General features: G+C 34.3%; 1 protein-coding gene across 1 annotated transcript in view; it reads right to left on the bottom strand.

Annotated features, from left to right (window-relative positions):
* CRPPA (CDP-L-ribitol pyrophosphorylase A) overlaps positions 1 to 14,895 on the bottom strand; it is a gene marked incomplete at its 5' end in the record, with an annotated part of 124,047 nt that overhangs the window by 45,382 nt on the left and 63,770 nt on the right. Inside the window, 4 exons of the mRNA XM_082306831.1 lie at positions 2,578 to 2,706; positions 7,115 to 7,207; positions 7,924 to 8,013; positions 13,405 to 13,502. Coding sequence (XP_082162957.1) covers positions 2,578 to 2,706; positions 7,115 to 7,207; positions 7,924 to 8,013; positions 13,405 to 13,502 — 410 coding nt within the window. The remainder of the gene's footprint in view (positions 1 to 2,577; positions 2,707 to 7,114; positions 7,208 to 7,923; positions 8,014 to 13,404; positions 13,503 to 14,895) is intronic.

Below are 14,895 nucleotides of genomic sequence, written 5' to 3'. Positions count from 1 at the left end.
CGATTAGCTTCTCAGAGTATCAAATATTCCTAGAAGCACTTGATATCTTTTTCTAAATACCAAATAAACACTGCATTTAAGAAATGAAAATGAAGACTTATACTTTTTCTTAGGGCTTCATATCTCCTCCAATACTGTCAAAAATGTACTCCTAGGTTCCAAAAGCATTTCGCTTCCATTTTCAAAATGTAAAAAACTATTATATACCTCAAAAAATATTTATTTCAACAAATTTATTTTTCTAATGCAGAATTTTAATGAGTGCCCCCACATTCTTTTATAACATATCATCACAGCCACTTAATCATATAACCCTTCTAAATGTAAAATAATTTCACTTCAGTATTACCATGGTTATGTGTCTCAATAAATTCCTTGTCACTTACATTTTATTCCTGTTTTTGAATTAGTAAATGTGTGTATATCAACCATGCGTGTCTGGTAGTGATGATATAAGCCTGTCAGCTAGAGGGAAGCTCTGTGAAGTAATCTGTCATCACTCTTTTCCTGAAATAAACTATAGCTTTCAGGGACTTCTGGAAAGCAGATACTGACAGAAGTTATTGCAACAATAGGCTGAGTATCCTGCATTACAGCAGCAGGTGCTTTTTGTGTTTCCACTTCCTCTGGACACCCCGTCACGCCTGTATGAAATTTACCTTTCCATCCTCCAGCATGGAATTCACCTGTGGATTCACCTATTAGCTAATGGGATGTACTAGAAGTAAAATACCTTGGTGACTCTCAAATCATGCTTTGGAATTTAAAAAACAACAAAAAAAGAAACTGTTTTAAAGATGTCTTTTCACTTAACAAATTGCTTTTGTTCACAGTGCTCCCCTCTCGCTCTCCCCCAGACCAGCAACAAAGTTTGGGTTACATCATTTCTAGATTCATATGTCAAGTCTTTCCATAGGTCTTCACCTAGAAACAATTATGTTCTTTGTAGAACTGCAGCTAAAAGAAAACTTGATACATGTATCACATATATACACATGGTCTGTGTAACCTATTTGTTAGGCATCTATCAAAACACTGACAAGCAGGAACTCAGGAACAACATCCCCGTCTTTGTGAGCAGGACATGTTTTAAAGCCATTTTAAAACAAGATAGCTAGTAGTAGTTTATTTTGCAAAGTGTTTTATTCTATATAATACTTTTTCCATGCTAATAAATGACACTCTGCCTGCAGTGATCTTATATTATCATTCTAGCTTTTTATTGTCAAGAAATGGAGGCAGCATTCTGCTGCAATTCTCTTACCACCAAGGATCAAGAATTTCCATTCCGATCTCATATTGTTGTTATACATGCCTGTTATTGATAAAATGTTTTGGTGCCATGGTCACAAAAATCCACTGAGGATTATGAACGTTTTTCCTTTTTTCCAGTCAGCTTTACTAACTGTTGTTATCCACACAGGCATATTCGATCCATTTGCATATAAAATCATGTATACACCCCATGAAGTTTAAAAGGAAAAAAACTGTACTTACACTAAAGCAATATTTGCAATGTTACTTTTTACCATGATAGGGTGCCTCTTAGAGCTACATTTCAACAGTTATTCAAATTATTTTTACCAAAGGAAGCCCGAATTCACCCTGGAAAAAATGGGGTTTGATAGTACCAGAAAGAAGATTGAAAATAGTTGTATGCCCTTGTATGTTGTACGAACAAGAGACAAACTTGTGTCATATAATAGCATTACTCATATTCTGTTGGCATCAGAAGTCTGTAAAAGCATAAACTGATAGGTATTGATGCTCATAGCTCTTAATAAAGCCATAGAATTTGGAGAGAAAATCAAGTCTTTGGTATACCAGAAAAAGACAGATAACTATAGCCATGTTTAATCAATTATATATAAGCTGAAACACCTAACTCAACCTAAAAAAATCAGTTTAGATTACATTTATTATTCTTTATTAAAATTTCCATTGAATATCTTTCTTTCTTCTTCCTTCACTGTTCACTAAGTTAAGAAGCTGCAAAGACTATATCTGCACTGGAGGCAAGGCAGCCTACTTTTCTGGTTGGCAGAACATGTTTCCCAGGCAAAATGGTTTATTTTAAATAGCTTTTGTGAGTACAAAGGATGCTGGAGTGCTAACCCTTTTTGCCTCCAGCTGAGGCAATTTGCTGCTATCGCAGACATGGATGCTGTTTGTTTCAACACCTATATGCCATACCCTTTCTGTCACCTGAATACCAAACACTGTTTTGATGAGGAATGTAAAATTCTGCAGAACCACTGATCAAATGTACTTTTACTACTTTCTACCTTTTTAGTGCTGCAAAAAGCAAGTTTCAAAGCAGAAAAGCAAAAAGAAAAAGGGCCCTGACATTTTCGCATGCTTCTAAAAAACGTTTACCATTTATTCCTCTCTAATCAAAACACTTACATTTTTGCCTATAACTACAGGCTTTTCTGAATTTTGAACAAGAACAGGCAAGAATCTTCCCAAAAAGTCTTTTTCATGTCATATTTATTTCCCTTTGATTTTGAAGATTCTATCATTAATCATATAAATCACAAAAGAAGATAATTTGCACATAGGAAAAGAATTACATACCTTATATTGGATAAGGAGACCATAAACCAAAATATTTTTCTTTTTCACTTCCCTTGCAAATTTCTTGATCCTAGCTAGTTCTTCCATCCCAATGCTGAAAGAAATATTTTCTGAAATATCCAAGTGCACCTGCAAAGGAACAAATAAGAAAAACAAAACAAAACAATTCCACCTTTTCCATAGTGTGTTATTTTACACTGCCAGTTTTTAGTCTCATTTTTATGTGTTAAGCACAGATAAAAATACAGGCTTTTCTTAGTTAACTTCTATTACTATTGAATTCCACTACTTACATATTTAGTGACATGAAAATTATTTCTTTTCAAAGCACAGTGAAACCAATATGCCAGAACACATCAGAACACAATGTTCTAATTGCATATTAAAAATATTTAATTAAATCAGAAAACAAACAACTTTCTTTTCTAAGCTCTAATCTAACTTTCACAGATTTTTTTGTTACTATCGGGATACTAGAGAAATACTGGTGTTTTTGTTAAGCATCTTAAAGGTTTTCAAAATGGAACTGCATTCTTTAAAGATTTATTTTTAATTTACTACCTTTTCAGTATAGCATATTAGTTGCCTAAATTGGATTAATTACAAGATAACACTTGAAGTTTAAAAAGCAGAAACTACTTCAAAAGAAGGTAGAGATATGACTGTCCTGAGCTCTTGGGCAGTGAAAGGCAGGTCTTATAACCAGCGGGGATGCTGCACAAACATGGTGGGCCCTACAGGACCTCAACTGGTATCTCCAGGGAGGTATCAACTAGGTCAACCCTTTCCCAAGGCGTACGTGTTCCACAGTTTACAAGTTTCTATTAACTGTAGAAATCAAAATTAAGGATGATGATTTGTACATATAGTTTCAGCATCTATTAATAGCAGAAATACCTTTTCCCTTAAAAGAAAGAGAAAATATTTTGCTGGCTGAATGATTCCATCAATATAAAACTTATCTGTAAGTACTACAGAGACGTAGGAGTATAGAGGTAGCCCGAGAGATGCGTGCTTAGGAAAATTATTTCAAATTCCCTTTGTACCTTATGTTCAATTCATCCTGACAGATAACAGGTTTTTACTCATTTTGCCTTGCAACACTTTTTAAAAAGCTATTTACTGTCTAAGTGCATATTCACCAGGAGCAAAGCTAATGTCTTCTAATACACAGGCAGAGCGATTAACTTTCAAACACTCATTATTTTGTTATTTTTTTACCCCAAACAAGGCTAAGTACTGCTCATTTACAGCTATTTACAACAAATTTTAATACCTATTACTTTGAGAGAACACGACCTAACACCTATTTACCATTATCCTGTTTCACAGCTTTAAAAAGAGATTTTTCTCAAACTTACTTTTGTACTGAAATGCAAATACTGGCAACTGCAGAGCTGAAGTACTAGCATTCCTTTCTTTCTATCCCTAAGTAATAACAACAAAATAAAAATCATATCCATTCAGAGCATCTATAAACGTGAACAGGTATTACTCAGAAAAGTAAAGTCAGTTTAAGAATATGATTCTTCTGGTTATAGCAGAGTTGGACAGGTCAATGGTTTGATGCAGACAAATAATTGCATAAAATTTACCTCTGTGCTTCCTATTCCTCCTGTAACATTAATCCTTCCTTTTCTGCTATGTCCACATACAGTAGTCCAATTGCTGCTTCAGCTTACAGATGCCACAAAACCCCCCAGTCAGGCACCAGGATAAAGGATAGACTTTGCAATCTGTGGCAATTTATAGGAGGGAATACAGACAGAAGTCATCATGCCCAGTGCAAGCTCATCCTTTTACTGGGATAATTCTCCCCAGACTGGTTAAACAGACAGTCTGGCACAATAATAACACCTGTCATTTTTACAACCAAAGAAGCTGAACATTGAAAGGAAAAATAAAACTGATTCTCTTAATTATCAGATTGTTATGAAAAAGTTACATGTGGCCTGAAATCAAAGAATAGACAAGAACTTTCCAATTATACTAAAGTCTACATTAGACTGCTCCTGATTATAAGGTTAGAATGGAAGCAGTTAGCTGCTTTCCTCATTTATCCTTTCAATTCTTCACTACCAGGAACATTAAGAGTAGAAAAGAATAATGTTTCCTGTACACTGGTACCTAAAACGTATGCATTTAAATGTTATCATATTGCTTAAAATTCTGAGTCACATTTGCCTGAGAAATATTAATGTGCCCTTTTACATCAAACGAAAGTGTCTTACAGGACTTCTCACTAACAATGCATTCAGGTTTTATGAATGAAGTATATAGCAAAGAATAAAGCTGAAGAAAATCCCACTCATAAGCCTTAGTGAAGAGGACACCCAACACTGAATTTAATTAAAGACTGCTGAAGGAAGATTCTATCCCCCAGCCATACCATCTGTAATGAGTTTTAGGGATCAGAAGTTTAAAGGACTTAAATAGTTCCCAGTGATTAATATGAGACAATGATTTGTTTAGCTAATTCTATAGTCATTTAAAACATACTTTCCAGTCCTCCTATTTTTATCTTCTTGTATTTCCAAAAGATAGTGTGGTAACTCCATGAAATTTCAATGTGTAGCATAAAATGCCTTTTTATAGTTGGGGTACTTCATGTTTTAAAGATACTTTTAACAAATATATGTGTATCTGTGTTTTAAATGTTAGCAACTGCTTCCACCTAGTTAAGAGAGTTTTCTCCCACTGTCTAGTTTTGGGAAGTTTCAAGTAGTTGTCAGGAACAACTGATGGATCTGGAGTACAGTAAAGGGATTAAATGTATCATTTTCTCCCGAGGCTATTTTAAAAGGTGTCCACCTAAATAATTTGTCCATGCTGCAGGCTGCTCAAGCAAGTATACTTCCATTAAAAATGGTGCTGGATTCTACAATGACTTCAAGATCTAGTATCTTAGGGGCAAAACCCGAGTTTCATGGTGAGCTTGTGTAAGCAAGCATTCATACCTATTTCTCAGGTAGTATTAAGTCCAGAATATTTATAGCTACAATTACTAAAACAAAGCTCTCACGTTCTATGTGTCACATTAAAAAAGCACTTTATTCAAAGCCTAGAGTAGAGATTAGCTATGAATTGGCCACAAAATAAGCATGCTTTTAACACCGTAGTATTACCTAGTTGATTAAGAATTCCAACTTTATCTGCACACCCCCAAAATTTAACACAGACAGAAATAGGTTTTTATATTCTTGATAAAGGACTAATGAAAACATTCTCAGTCCAGAAAAGAGCATTCTGCATATCCAGTAGCCTTGTCAATGGGCAACAGAATTGGAGGCATGTCATTGCTCTGATATTAAAGGCAGAAATAATTTGTCTTCGAAAATTCAGTAAAATTGAAGCTCTACCCTGAACTTCCTCAGAAATAGGGTCAAGAAAAAAAAGTGCTAAATATTGATGTTCATAGAATCACAGTAGCTCACTGCAAGACAACAGCACACAATATGTAAGGATATAACTTTTTTCATTTGTAAAAGTAATTGATCTTCATGATACCTCATTTATTTGTTAGATCAGTAATGAAATTTCAACACTTAAATTTCAGATTAAGCCTAAAATTGAGAAGTAAATGCTCGGTTTTACCTCCAGATCACTAGACTGTGCACTTCAGATACTATTCAGGCCCCATGTAAAATAACTATTTATTCCTTTTTCAAGCGCTTCATATATAGTCTTACATTTTAAAATCACAACTTGCTATCTTGTGTTATTGCTGGAAAGTATAATAAACGTAGTCCAGAGGCACATTCCTTATGACATATGGCATTAATGACACTCGTTCCACCCAATACTTCTCATCCCTACCTATTAAGCCAGAAAACATAATGACAGAATTAATTGGATCTGGTTACACTGCACGGAGACTTTCAAATGTACTCATATTTTCTCCTTTTTAACAGCCTGAGTAAAATAAAAGTCATGTACACCTTCAGCTGTCGTCCACATAAACTGTTAAATTATTCTGGCAGCAATATTCAAGTAATGAGAATTTCAGCCAAAAATACACTTTAAAACTATTGCCACATACCAGAATAGAATTTTCAGTGTTACAGCATCTCAATAAGTAAAGTATGTATTAAAGTTATATTGCAAAGTACTTCAAAGTTAATTTTTAATACTTGGACCAGAAAAGCAACAATAATTTAAAAACTTTGAATAAACCACAGAGCATAGAAAAAAATAAATCCACTTAATTCTGTTTCAACTGAGCATTCAAGCAGAGTACACAATTTGCAGCATCCCCAACAGAGATGGAGCACAACAGCAAAGCAGGAGTTAACAGTTCAGTGTGGCTAGCCACAATGAGTCTTTCACAGAAATATATAACAAATTGTCATTTGCTAGTGTTGGGTTATTTCCTGACAGCATGCAGCACATTTGCTGAAGTGCAAATGATGCTCTTTACAGTCCAATTTATAATTCAAATTTACAATTTTATTCAGAGCTAGCAGCAGTTTAAACCTAGTCTAACATTTAAAGGTATTTCATTAGATGCTTTCTACAGTAACTTACAGGAGTTACCTACCGAAATAAGGACAACTGGATATAAGAGAGGAATATTTGTTTTTTCCAACGTATCCACTAGTTGCTGAGTTTCTTGAATGGCATACTTTTTATCCTAAATGAAAATAAATTTTTAGAATTACTGAAAACATAAAACAATGATTTCATAAAAATGGAATTCAAAGATCTGTTATTTACCAAAAAAGATACATCACTTTTTTGGTTGTGGGGGTTTTTGTTTGTGTGGTTGGTTGCTTTTAACATATTTGTAATGCTTTTGTCTGGTAAAGTTATAGCTGTTTGAAAAAACTTGAGATTAATAATATTACCCTTAAGAAATATATATATAACAAGCTTAAGGGTCTTGATTGGTCTAGATATGGTTCATTTAAAACCTTCCTGTTCCCACACAGGGACCCAAATACAGATTGCATGGCATGTATGTGTCCAAAATGGGAAACACTAATTTAGACCACAGTAGCAATGCACAGTTAGATGACTATACATATGACATACCTCTTCTTGAGACAATTCACTTCAACACAATATCTACGAAAGGAAATTTTAAAGTACGTTCAGTTGCATCCCTCTTGTTCAAGAATTCATGGCTGGTTTAACAACATACTGACGGAAGCGCAGAACCAGGAGAGAAAGAATGAACCAGTATCTCAGAGGTCTAGTTTGGTGCACATCAGAAACACCAAACATCAGAATGCATACAGCAACGGGACAGAAATAACAAACAACTTATTATTCAAATATGTAATTATTATTTACCATTAGTAATAAGTTTTAGGTGCAAAACTAAAGGCATGCATCCTTACTACTTACATTTACGCAAACAAAATTGTAGCACTGTCCTGAAAAGATGTTTTGTAGATGGCTATCATTTTTGCTTAGAGATATTGACATAGCTTCAACCTGATCAGGAAAAAAAAATATTACTATGTCAAAAATTTGACTTCAGCCTTAACGACCTGCTAAAGCTTCCACCATTATGGCAGAGATTGATCATTCAAATGATTTAAAACTGGCAATTATTATTTCCACTATGAGAATTAAAAATTGCTCAGATTTTTAGGTGACTGAACAGTGAAGCATGGAGTCCAACACCCTGCAGTTTTCTGCAAGTTTTTGCTGAAGCATACTGCTAGGGGAAGCCCTTCCAGAAACAGCCCTGGAAGTATCAGACACTAGCGCTGCTGCCTGGGTTAGGATGTTCAACTGTTCCCAGAGATGAAAACATTGTTCATAGGATCAAGATGATCTAATGATTTTAGACCTCTAATTCTGAGAAAATCTTTATAATATTCAAAAAATATGTATTTTTTTCTCCGTGCAACTAAAAATAAAACAGGTGAAGAAGTATATATGTAAGACCAGGTGCACAGGTATTCTAGGATTCTGCATATGACAAGACTAATTTAGAATTTCTCCTGGAAACAACTTCCTCAATGAATACTTTAAAATACTGTCTTAATCACAGACATGCTTATTTTGCAACCTTTAACTATAACACCAGCTAAGAAACTATCTTGTCCTACCTAAAATAAAAAGTAGATTGTATTACATTATCAGCTTCAGGATTGCCTTAACAGCAAACCAGGTAGTAGAAGGGGCATTTGTTCCCTAAGAGAAGATAGCATTTTGAAGCCAATAAAAAAAAAAAAAAAAACAAAAAACAAAAACTTGAAAACAAGGCAAAAAAAATCTTCGTGTTGCTTCTATTAAACCAGCAAACCTCACTGTTCCACTGCTCAAATGAGCTTTATTTCTGCCCAGAACACATACTATACATAGCAGCAAACAACAGAAGCAACACACTGCTGTGTTCCCTCCAAATGTCACTTAACCCACAATCCAACAGAAGTACCAAATACAACATTTAAAAAGGTTTTGTGCTGTTATCTACAGCTGTATTTGTTTATTTTTCTAATAATTGGGGAGCTAACTTGTTTGTAAAGGAAGGTGGTTTGAAACCCAAAAGTTGATATTTATGCACTGAAGAGTTTAGAAACATTTTGGGCTGAAAATTTGATAACACAGCCCCAGATAGTTGAAATTTAACATTTGAAAGAGATTTAAAAAAAAAGTCACAGAAGGCAAGAATTACTTAAAACACTTTAAAAATGCAATACTCCAGGGCTCTCCTGGCTTTAACTTCTGCAGAAGTAAAATCAGAAATCCCCAATACCATTACAACCTTGCAGATACTTAGATGAACAGGAACATACTGCATGCCAGAGTCTTTTCAGAAGGTAAATGGAACATGACTCAAGGGAGGCCTACTTTTTTTTTTTTCCCTTGAGATATTACAATACACAATGCTTAAGTATTCCTGAACATTTAAAAACTAATCTAGTGTATCAGTTTTGATTTAACTTGAACAATTTGATAAAGCAGTACACTGAGCCTTTGTTTTACAGCCATATTCTCCAGCAAAAATGAAATCAGATTTCTCTCTTGGAAGAGTAAGCACAGCTGCCTAACTAGAAGTTTCAATACATCATTAATTAATTCAAATTAATTCTTATTTTATTTGGCATGTTAGTATCCTATGCAATTTTTCTTTTAATTAAAATTAATATTAATCAAAGTTATCAGCTACCTGAGAGAGTAAAAATTACCTAAAAATACCACCTCAGTAAAAAGTGTTTGTCACATAATGTTTCAGTGTTTAAATAGAAAAAAGTATATGAATTTGCTTAATCACTTCTGGTCATTGTAGCAGTTGATATTCAGCTAGTGTAAAGAAGCAGAGATGGTAAGTTTTTATGAACATGAAGATAGGAATAATAAATAAGTTTTCTTTGATGTTTTTCTACTTGTCAGATACCCTGTGCTTAAGTTTTAACTTTATTCAACATGCACTTTCATAAAATAAAAAAATAATACCAGGACATTGGGAATCTGTAAAAGTTAGTTAAATTATATCAGAATTTAAAAACACTATTAACACCAATCCAGCAGATGGACAATGCAATGATTAAGATAGTAGTGAATTTCTACTAGTGAAACACTAGTTCATTTCCTAATGGAAAACAACAAAATATTTTGATATACTGCTTGTGGATATTTATCCAGTCGCAAAAATAACACACAACTACATCCAGTTGATTACATTTCATGTGACAGGAGCACCTTGTCACTGAATAAGCAGGAGTACATAATTTCCAGTCACAGAAGCAAACACCTTCAGCCCCCATTTAGTTTTGCTTGCTTCAAAAGAAAGGGCTAAATAACAAACCTAAGGAAAGACTCCACTTACGTCTTTCACAGTAAGGTATCTTCTGCAAAACATTCATTTATTAGTTATACAGTTTACAGTAACACTGATGAAAATACTTACTCTTAAAGTACTTTGAAAGCAATAACTGTTGCCTTATTTGTTTTTTTTTAGAAAAGCTTTTATTTTCATTTTCTTTATCTCACTAGTTCAATTTTTAGGTCTTTTTTCCCCTGTTACTGGCATTATCATGTTATTGGAGTGTCTCAGAAATCCCTCTAACAAAATTTCTTTTGAATTCTTCTTAAAGGATTCTTTAAGGATGCATCTGCAAGTTAACAAATATCTTAAAAGTAAATATGGCTGCTAGTAAGAACTAGAGTGTCAAAACTACCTAAAAATGTTAAAATATTGACCATATTAGTTTAAAATTCAGATAACAGGTACTCTATTGAATGATTCCTAATTAGTGCCTTATTTAGATCAATTGCCCTCCAATTAGCCCTTTGAAAAGGCCCAGCTTTCAGTGCGGTACGTTTAACCTGCTTAAAATAATTACCACATTGTACAGAGTCAAATCTCTCTCTCACAAGGCTACTGTGCTTCACTTGAGAAATCATAGGCCAGTGGATATATTCTTTCTAAGATGCTGCAAATTCAGAAGTTCTGTATATTAATAAGCTTAAAAATTAAGTCTTACAGATTTTACTGTTTAAAAAAAAGACATTCAATACATAAATATTAGTTTTTATAGATTTTCAGTCTAAGGGTCATAAAATGAATGAGTAAGGATGTTTCAAGGAACAATACAAGACAGGGATCTTGATGGAGTTCTTTGGCAGGTGTCACTTTGCAGGAATGTTTTGAAAGTATTGAGAGATTTAACAGTCAACTTCATTACGAGGAAAGACAACATGGATCAGAAAAGAGAAGAACGGTGCTAGAAATCATCAACTAAATAAACTGATTTAATAGAGCCATCAAAAAAAAAAAATCAGTCCCATATCAGTATGAATCCTTTCATTTTATACCCTCATTACCTTGTTTGTGGTCATTTTGTGTGTGTTTTATTCAAATGCACCAAGAAGGCCAACAGCATCCTGGCTTGCATCAGGAATAGTGTGGCCAGCAGGACCAGGGAAGTGATCGTGCCCCTGTACTCAGCACTGGTGAGGCCGCACCTCGAGTACTGTGTTCAGTTTTGGGTCCCTCACTACAAGAAGGACATCGAGGTGCTGGAGCGTGTCCAAAGAAGGGCAACAAAGCTGGTGAAGGGCCTAGAGAGCACGTCTTATGAGGAGCGGCTGAGGGAACTGGGGTTGTTTATTCTGGAGAAGAGGAGGCTGAGGGGAGACCTTATTGCTCTCTACAACTACCTGAAAGGAGGCTGTGGCGAAGCAGGTGTTGGTCTCTTCTCCCAAGTAACAAGCAATAGGACAAGAGGAAATTGCCTCAAGCTGCGCCAGGGGAGGTTCAGGTTAGACATTAGGAAAAACTTCTTCACCGAACGGGTGGTCAAGCATTGGAAGAAGCTGCCCAGGGAAGTGGCTGAGTCCCCATCCCTGGAGGTATTTAAAAGACGGGTAGATGTGGCGCTTAGGGACATGGTTTAGGGGTGGACTTGGCAGTGTTAGGTTTACAGTTGGACTTGATGATCTCAAAGGTCTTTTCCAACCTAAATGATTCTGTGATTCTATGATTCTGTAGGTGCAGGTGCCTGACCAACCCAACAATTAACTCGTTTTGCAATGACAATTTGCAAACATGTTGTACATTTTAACTACTTTTGGTGCCAGTCTGATTTGACGTTGCTAAGTCTGGAGTCACAGTGTTGGCTGATCAAACATAATGCATTCGTTGACTTTTCTTACTTGCTTAGAAGTGTTTCTCGTGGTATGATTAAAGTGGTTATATGCAAACATAATATATAGATATAGATAAGTCAACATTTAAAGAAGTACTTTTTTTCTAACATGGGTAAGTGATGTTTTCCTAGTAATTGCAGAGTAGTTTAAATAGAGAGAAAAAAGGAAAAATAGCTATGGATCGGGTATCAGTGAAATGGAAACATACTTATGCTCCATTATACAGCTATTCAGACAAGAAAAGATCTTACTGAACTCTGCTAATGTTTTGCACTTTTAAATGTAGACATTTAATAGATCTAAAGCATGATTTTCCACACTAAATACAATTCTTTCCAAACAAAAACTGTAAGTACAATGTCAAATGACATTTCTAGGTATAAAATAGCAACACAGTTTGCTACAGAAGAACATCCTATTAATAACTAAGCACACAATGCAGAAGATCAACGGACATGAATAAAACCATTACAGAAGTAACATTATGCAAATCAGGAAACCTGTATTTTTGAACAGCTATTCCCTGTCTGTTTCTCTGGATAACAGAAAGATGTGGTATCATCACATAAGATATAATTAAAAATCACCCCACGATCAGTCAAGATTTAAGCAACTACCAAATGTTAATCACCTCTGGGAAAATGAAAATATGTGATAGCTCTATTAGTAGGAATAATGGAAAAGAAAAAGATAGTTAAATGCCAGTAGAAAATTCCATCAATATCCTACAGCAAGGGCTTCAATGAGCATTCACTATGACTGAAATGTACCCCTATCTCTCTGCAAAAAAGCTGATTAATTTGACATTGCATTCGTAGCTCTGCAGGCATACAACTTACTCTTTAATTGGTTCAGACTTTAATTCAGACTTCAAAGTAACAAAACCATTTCCTCTGTAACATATCTGTAACAATTTGGGCTTACTGAATTCATAAAATGTAAAGAAAATGGCCTCTCTGTTGTCTGGATACAATTTCTCCTCTAATCTAGTATATACATTTTAAGAGGATCTGCAAGATCCCCCTCTACAGCACAATTGGACAGAAGATGCTTCTTTCTTGACAACTTCCACACCTGGTGTTAATCCCTTGTAATAAATACTACAGTGACACAGGAGGTCTCAATTTCTGTATTCACATTATTTAGACCATTTCTTACGAGTTGTGACAACCAGAAACATTAAATTAATCATACAGTTTACTGCCATAGAGTTGTACTTACTTTTATTTGGCTTTTCAGAGATTCATGAAGGAGAAAACCTACTTGTGCAACAGCTTCCTTCACATCGGTAATAACACACACTTGTTGTGATAGGCTGTCTGTAAGCAAGAAAAAAACCTTAGTATTTCATGCAAAGATAAATCAATCAAAATTACTAATCTGCTAAACATTACTTTCGATCCATATACTGCTGTCTCTTGACAGAACCTTTTCAACAACTGTAAACTTAATTTTAAGATGACTTCTTTCAAGGCACAATTAATATAACTACATAATTTATATAACATACATCTCAAATATAAAATTCATATTATATTTCATATGATTTTGTACAACATGAAAACATAACATAAGGTCTGTCCCCAAAGCCCATTTAAATAAGGGACTTCCATGAAAAGGTATTTGTTCTGGTCCACATTACTGACACTAGATGACAACCAAGAAAATAACTTTTTGAAAACTTCATACCATTTATCCCTTCAACAGATCACTAAGTGCAGTGTCACAATATTGTGAAAAGCAAAAAAACCCAGGAGACAGCATAAATCTTCCCAACAATATATACTACACAATAGCAAAAAAAAAAAAAAAAAGTATTGAAGATACTGTTCAGGGACACAGCAGATATAACTGTTCACCTCAATATCAAGAAAGTTGCAGAGTCAGTGACAAAGATCTTGGCATGGGGAACTTCTTAGATCTTTTACTGGTGGGGGAAAAAATATAATATTTTGTTGATACCAAGAACAATAGTTTCAAGTTATTGCCTGATCTGCTCCATAAAGCAAATATTTCAGAAAATTAGTATTTTTTCTTGTTACTGACTACAGTTTCAAGATTCAGTGAGCATTTTCCTTTCTTTAAGCAAAGAAAGCAAAAGAATTCAAGTCTGGAACTCTCACTTCTAATTCAGGATTTTATCCTTTAGATATTGAATTAACATGCAGACCAAAACATAAGATTTCCAATGTCTTTGGGGTAGCCATTCCATAAGCAGCTAGAAATTTCATAAATGTAAAGTCTAATTATGTTTAAAGCAGACTTCAATGAAACTTCAGGGACAGAAATATACCAAACACCACCACAAAATAAATCAGCAGTGAAAGACATAAAAGAAATTATAAAAATATGGCCTAACTGTTCTTCAAACAAGTCTGAATATAAAGATACATATTTGTTGCATGTGGAAAGTTTTTTTTATAATTACATACCACACAATAAGTTCAATCAGATGCATTATTTAAGTAAACATCTCCCTTTCTATTGTAGACTCAAGGACTTCTTTACAAAAATAGACATACAGACCTGAAAGTTAATTTTAAAGCTGCTGCACAGTTAACATGATTGGAAAGTGGCTTGCGATTTTTGAACAATTTTTTGTGAGCAGGAAAAGTCAATTAAACACTGAGGATCTCAAAAGATAATTACAATGATTTTATAAATCATGAGTATTTATTATCTCCAATATTTGTAACATGACAATGAAAACAG

This window comes from Platalea leucorodia (assembly GCF_965183815.1).
Source record: "Platalea leucorodia genome assembly, chromosome: 1".
Taxonomy (NCBI): Eukaryota; Metazoa; Chordata; class Aves; order Pelecaniformes; family Threskiornithidae; genus Platalea; species Platalea leucorodia.
The sequence above is the reverse complement of the archived record's forward strand: the minus strand, read 5'-3'. Positions and strand labels throughout refer to the sequence as shown.